Source organism: Crassostrea angulata, chromosome 10 (genome assembly GCF_025612915.1).
Source record: "Crassostrea angulata isolate pt1a10 chromosome 10, ASM2561291v2, whole genome shotgun sequence".
NCBI classification, from domain to species: Eukaryota; Metazoa; Mollusca; class Bivalvia; order Ostreida; family Ostreidae; genus Magallana; species Magallana angulata.
In genome coordinates this window covers 47,655,214-47,662,578 of record NC_069120.1, presented here as the reverse complement: position 1 = coordinate 47,662,578, position 7,365 = coordinate 47,655,214, and the positions used below count along the sequence as shown (strand labels likewise).

The 7,365-nt window shown below is 33.6% G+C and overlaps 1 protein-coding gene across 6 annotated transcripts in view; it reads right to left on the bottom strand.

The window, feature by feature from the left end:
• Window positions 1–1,360: 1,360 nt before the first annotated feature.
• The window catches only part of LOC128164461 (microtubule-associated serine/threonine-protein kinase 4-like), a 41,179-nt gene continuing 35,174 nt past the window's right edge, over window positions 1,361–7,365 (bottom strand). For 5 of the 6 annotated variants that reach the window (XM_052828283.1, XM_052828284.1, XM_052828286.1 and 2 more), the window contains 2 exons: window positions 4,184–4,395; window positions 1,361–3,711 (listed from right to left, as the gene is read on the bottom strand). In XM_052828283.1, the coding sequence (XP_052684243.1) occupies window positions 2,737–3,711; window positions 4,184–4,395 (1,187 nt within the window). In that variant the 3' untranslated portion in view covers window positions 1,361–2,736. The remainder of the gene's footprint in view (window positions 3,712–4,183; window positions 4,396–7,365) is intronic. The other variant, XM_052828285.1, reaches the window with a different exon arrangement.

Here is a 7,365-nt window from a genome sequence, read left to right as displayed (position 1 = left end):
TCTGAGTCACTCTGGTGATCAATTGCTATTAGTGTTCGTCCGTCGTCAGTTACCAATTTTACATTTTAAAATTCTTTTTGAAAACTAAAAGGTCAATTGTTAACATTTTAAAAGCATATTTAGTATAAGAGGAATCTAAAATGTAATTTATTACCTAACCATCTCCTAGCTGCAGGTCAGTATATATTTTTTAGTGCGCCGTAAATAGCAGATTGTTACAATGGGAGGCACTGTAGCTCCCAGGTCGTCCATCCGAATTTTTTCAGACAGGGAGCTATACAGACCTGCAGCTAACCATCTCCAAATCCTGATGGATAGGGTCAAATATGCAAACAAAAAAAAAACCCCATTTTCAAAAATTTCAAAAAAAATCTTGTTGTTTACACTTGCACATATGGGAAAAAATTCAATTTCAGAGCGTAGAGGGGAGCCAGTAGTTAACATCTATTGAACCTAAAACATTCTTCTCTACCTCTCTTATAAATGTAAGAAAAACTAAATAAATAATATCATATTCATAAAACCCTATACCTAAATTGTGAAATTCGTTGCTCCTGTGTCAAGGGTTAAAACACTTGGGCGGAGGCAAAATGGCTACATAGTAAAAATGAATAAAATTTTATAATATTTTATTCTGTACATTCAGTCCTGGGAGGTAAACTAAATGTATTGTTAATACATGTATGCATGTCCATAATGTCCTCTTCTTGAATTGCGAAATTCACTGCCCATGGGGCAGGGGCTCTGCCTTTTTATTTATTTATTTATTTTTTATTTTTTTTGGGGGGGGGGGTGATAAATACTGCCATAAAGTAAACATAAACATGTATATTTTAAAAACCACTTGATTCACGCGGGTAATCGGTTGCTGCTGGTCTGTGGTCTATGTTGGTCAACGCGTGTGGGCCTCTTGTTAAAACAATCCGTATTTTTGATATGATACCACGGTTTAGTTCTAGAAGTTTAGAAAAGCAAAATGTTAATGCCTCCTCTCGATAGAAGTACAGTTCATTGTTTGCTGTATTTTTTTTTGTATTTTAATAAGATAGGAAAGTAAAAAATTGTAAAACGCCTAAGAATTTATCTTGTGGTCAATTAAGAAATTTTAAAATATTTTGATAACACGTTCAAAAATACCTAAAGGTTTCCCATAAAACCTAAAGAGAAGTGAAAAATGTTTTTTTTTTCTCTATTTCAAAATATGTTTTTAACAACATATCGAAAATGGGACAACAGAACATTATATTTATGAAATTGTAAATTTTGAAAAATTCCAACTTTTAATGATAAATATATAACACATACTACATGTTTAAAAATTGCAGCAAAAAATGAAATATATAACAAAATAATTACAATACAATATAACTATAGCATTTATTCAAACATGACAATATATATATATTCTCAATCAAACGTCAGTAAGGTACATCTGTACAGGCAGTGGGTTTACACTTATATGAGATCAATGTGGACGACACACTAAGTACTTTAAAACATTGAAGAAGCACGACTACTACACACAGTGTCTATGGACTCGGTAGATATATCATACCTAATTTTGACAACCTTCTCCAGCCAAACAGACAAGATTAAGTAATTCCAAGAAAAAAATGAGCACGTTCAGATTTACTGTACAGTCAAGATGTTAAAAATACATTTAAAAAAATTCACACAGAGTTAGAATCAAACATTTAGACATTTTAATTTATAAAAAAAGAAAAGAAGGAATTTAAGCAATCTCCAGCATAAAGCATCATAATGTCAAATTTTGAGGCGAGTCTGTTAGAATAATTTTTTCCCACTGGTGTTACTATTTGTGCGATGTCCATTTATTTACAGAGTACAAGTGAAATATTCTATTACATAGAAATCCATACAATGAAAATGAGACATAAACATGATGATGGGGTGAATGTCATTGGTTGTTTTGCCATTTACGTCAACATTTATGAAACAAAGTATTGTTAATCTTCAGTGTAATAAAAAGTGTAGAAGAGATGAAATATAAATTCTTAAATTGAATATGCTTAACTTTTATTACCAATTGAAGATAAGATTAATCCAAGGCTTATTATTTCATTCAATTTTATATATCTTTTTATAGTAAAAAGTGTTTAATCTTGGAAACTTGAGAGACCTAAATGAAAAAGACATTTTCTATTACCTCTGAAGATTAACAAGTCAACAAATTATGTGTGAATGGTTTCTGAAAGCACCTAGTAATCAACAAAACATCACAGTTCAGAATTTGACTCAAAATGAACAGGATTTTCTTCCCCTATCTAGCATTTATAATCTTGTAATTTGAGTAAATTCTTCAACTGGATTGAGTCTTCCAGCCTTAGCACTACTCAAAATGCTATCCATATAAACAACGTAAAGTTTTTCAATGTACATGCACATGAATATGTAAACAAACATCAACAAATGGTTTCAGTATTATCATATCACATAAATTTTCTAGTTTAGCACAAGCTTTGAGCATGGGAAGGTTTGTTACAATGATCATCACAGAAAAAAGCTAGTCACGCATGAAAAAACAATAAATGGGGGGAAGATCTAGTAATTAACAAGCACTCACACAAAAAACAATATACATGTATATAGGTATTTTATATCACATTAAAGGGTTGGGGGAGCAGATTTGTAGTTTTTGCTTCACTATGTTCTGCAAGTTTAAATAGCAGTTGCCATTGAATGATTTACAATGTCCCACTGGAGGAGCTCTATCCATCACACTGACTCGTATAAATGACTCTTCTTCTCCTGTAGAGACCCCTTCCTCTGAACGACGGCTTTCTCGGCCGAGTGAGGGTGAAGACGGTCAGGAGAGAGGGCTCTTCTCAGAAGGGGTGACCCCGGCTCACAACTTTTGGGTCGAGAAAAGGAAGTCTTTCTTGTAATGCTTGTGTTAGGGGATTGCGAAGAGTTCATTTGTGCTGGATAAGTTTGCTGAGGCATGTTGGAGCTTCCAATTTGATGACCAGAAGAAGTTTGACCTTGCGTAAATGCGAGAGGACTGGGACTGCGATTTGGAGAAGTTGGCATGGGTGAGGGGGAGGGGGTTCGAGCCAAGGGAGACAATGGAATATTGTGAACAGACCTCCGACGATGTGGTGACTTTATGCTGTGAGTGCGCTTATTATGGTGTAACCCGTGTAACGAACTTGGCCTGCCGAATGTGGAATTACTCGCAGGGGAGTTGGGGGAGCTGGAATTGGCAGAACTATTTGAGGAATTGCCGAGTGAGGAATCTGGAGACCAAGGAATTGCACCAGGGAAAGACTTTGTTGCCTTTAGCTGCCCACTGCTACTGTCTCCACAAGTCCAGGACTTGCTGAATGCTCCACTGCCAAGAGATCGGCCTGTCACCATCAAGGGAGAAGTGGACCAATCTGTTTTCTTAGATTTAGAACTCAACCTTCGGAGAATGGATCTCCCTTTAGTTTTTTCCCTTATTTTTTCATCCCCCTTCTTCTTGTTGGTTTTTCGGACCATTTTTCCTGGATGTGCTCTACGCTTTCCACCTCTTTTGATGGTGGTACTTTCCATTGGCACACAACGTATGCTCACAACATCTCCTCCTTTCAGTATGTTCTGTATGACTCTGGTGTATAGCAGACTCTGCACTGGCTCGTCATTGATATGGGTGATCAACATGCCCGGGCGTAATCCACTCTCGTACGCTGGACTATTCTGTTCTACTGCCTGAAAAACGGAGGACAGAATTTTTTACATGAAATGCAACAAGTACATGCTCTTCAAAGATTCCCAATTACAGTATGCATACACATTTACTATTTCCTTTAAAGCCTTTTCACAGTTAATTTTGTTATCATCAAATGATGTTTTTTAATCAATAGGTATTCATAGTACGCTACTTCATAGCTATTGAGCTTATCATTCAGTATGTAGTGGAATGTACCACCAAAGCATGCTGTGAAATTAAAACCATTCTTAAAAAGACTAACTTAAGAATAGGGCTGCAAACAGTTCATGAAGAACTTCAGACAAAGCCCAAACTTACTCAAAAATGCTAATTATTCATTGCAACTCCTTAATGCCAGTAAAACAATCTCAATGGAACTGAAATATAAAGCCTTAATGGTTTGTAAGAATTTTGCATTTGATAATCATTCCAAGAGACTGAACTGTGGTTCACAACTCAATGACAACTTACCACCACCACATGCTGTAGATTGTAGTTGTCACTCTCTCCCTGGTACACACGGATAGTCTTCAGAGTGAAGCCGAATCCACGGGCGCCCTTTCTGATAATGATGGGCGGGTTGAGAGACTTGGCCAGGGGGGACACATCTCTGGAAGGGGAAGCGTCCCGAGAACTAGTGCTGGAGCCTCCTGGAGATAACATAGGTTTAGCCACAAACTCATCTGTTGGAAGGAGGAGGAAAAATGGCTCAAGTGAAGCAACCAAAACTGTGTGGTTATAACTGGTGTATTAAAGTAAAGTGAAGTAACCAAAACTGTGTGGTTTTAACTGCTGTGTTAAAATGAAGAAACCAAAACTGTGTGGGTTTAACTGATGTGTTGAAGTATAAAGTGATTTTATGTAATGAAATTTTTAAAAAGTTCAAACATACAGTAAAGAAATGTGAACAAAAGGTGACGCTCATAAAAAATGATGTATTTTGATTAAATGTTAGCTAAAATCAGTGAAGCAATTAAATATATGTGGTTCTGCATAAGATTAAAGTTTAATGCTTTAGACACACTGGACTTTGAAATAAAAATATTTCTGTTATAATAAATAAATATAAACATAATCAGAGCCATATTCAATGTAAAGAGAATCATATAAAAAAATATGAGTCCATCAGAGTCAATCAAAAAATGTCCCCCTCATCCAAGCATTCCCCCGGATGTGATGGATGAGGGGCATTCTTGGAAGACAGCCTGAGGCTGAGGAGTATCAAGTAGCATTATTTCCTGGCTATTATGCTCGGGATCGCCCTTCAAAAAAAGCTAAAAACCTACCTGGAAGTGACGTCACATACCGTATAAATAGTGCTTCCATTGTGATAAACACTCATAATTTTAAAGCAGATTTATTGTCAAATATGTATTTTAATTTGAGGTGGGATAAACAATTCTCAATACCCATACAGGGAGGGAACCTTGATACTCCTCAGCCTCAGGCTGTCTTCCAAGAATGCCCCTCATCCATCACATCCGGGGGAATGCTTGGATGAGGGGGACATTCTTTTCATCCAGCCTTCGGCATATCGGAGTATCAAGTAGCATCTTCAAAGTATTTGACAATAAATAAAAATCCTTCCAAGTAGAGAAGATTCTCAATCAATGATTTAAATAAACATAGACCATTTTAATAAATCAACTTTGGTTTCATCATGTGGAAACACAAAATTGCTTTATCATGTTAGCCACAAAACACATCAAATGTACCCATTATTTTCCCCACCAATTTCTATAATAATTGTCCATATTGTGGCTGCATGATTAATGTTTTCTCAGAAAATATAAATGTTTTAAAACCATTCTGCCTCATTTCTATGTGATATACCGTAATAAAATACATTGTTTGTAAAATCCAAACTATCTAATTTTCTGTCTGTAAGATGTTAATAGAAAGAAGAATGAATTGCATTCATTGAAATGTCAGATTTTACTGTCTGATATATAGGGTACATTATAATACACATATAATACAGCTATAATGTAATTAAATGTATGATCTTCTAGCTTCCAATGTAATGTAGAAAACAAATTTTTTCTTCCTTGAATATAAAGTACCGGTATTATATTCATGCATGATTAAGTTTTGCAACATAACTAAGGTACAATGACCCTCTAATCAGAAAAATATTTACTCTTCATTAATTACTTATATGTCAATCATTCTTTTATAAACTAAAATCATATTTATATATACCGGGTACATGTATGTCCTATTTTGTCTAGCTTATATAGCTATATATTAGGATCAGTTAAGTTTTCTTTGAAACTTAGATATTATCAGTAAAAGCAATAGTATTCACTTGTGTACAGAAGGATGTCAGGTATAATCTTGTCTGATGTCTTTGAACATCAACGTTCCTTCTTTTAAAAATTCTTAAATCAGTATCTATGACTTTCCTGGTATGTGGTATTTATACAAAAATCAAAATGCTAATCTTTCATAACACATCCATTTTGATATATTAATACACTGTACAACCAAACTCTGCATGAATTAATTAGTTTTAAGAAAACTAATTTCAAAACTTGCAATCTTTTCTAAATTTGATAATTATATCTTCAATATGAAATAGGTTAATATAAATGACCTATGTTAAGATTTTAACCTCTAGCTAGGTACTGTTTTCTCTTAAAGAATATGGAATTAATATTTCATTTTCCATAAATCTAATATATGTATCATTATAAACAATCTATTATTTACATATACATGTATATTCATGGAATATATATAACTTTTCCCTATAAAGTGGGAACATTGTATGACATTAATTTTTTGTGTATTAACAATTTATAACAAGATATGAAATCTAATATTAAGTTCTTTGTAATGTCATTTTTTGGCCGCCAATATATCTATATTCATGTAATCACAATAAGACCAACAATTGGGAACTGTAAACAGGACTATTTTTGCCCCATGTTATTTTCTTAGATTGTAAACATTTTTGTCCCAATTAAAACTTGCCCAGACAAAGCTTTGTTTATAGAGAGACAATGTAGGGCATCGTAATTCGCCTAGTCTTCATTAATACACCCACTGGCAAAGAGACAAAAAATAAAACAGGAACAAATGTGTTCCCTGTAATCGTTCTTGGAATTTATGAATGATCAGATATGTTATATCTATGGTAACATTATTTACATATATGCCAGCAGCTAAATATGAGTAAACATTTCTTCAATAGTAAATATTGTACTATAATATCTTTGTCCTTTCACTCAGATCGAGTGATATGATTAAACACAATCACTATCTTGAAATAACTTATTATAATCAAATTTCATATTAAATGAAGTAAGCGAAAGTATAAATCCTGTTAATTCATATATTCAATCAATATGACACAATTAGAAAATACAGAAAAAGAACTTTCTCAATCTTTTGATAAAGAAATTCAATCATCTTTAATATTTAAAAGTTTTCCCCATCATTTTAATTTTCTGTTGCAGCTACTACATAGCCTTGTGTTCACACAATGTCTTAACACATATATCTGTAAAGTTAATATTTTCTAATCTATTCTGATTCAAATTCTGAATAATATGTACCAGAAACGTTCTAAAATCTGTTTTAAATTTGTAGTATCATATATACTAAACACCATTAGCAAGTAAATGCATGCAACATTTGTCTTTTCATGA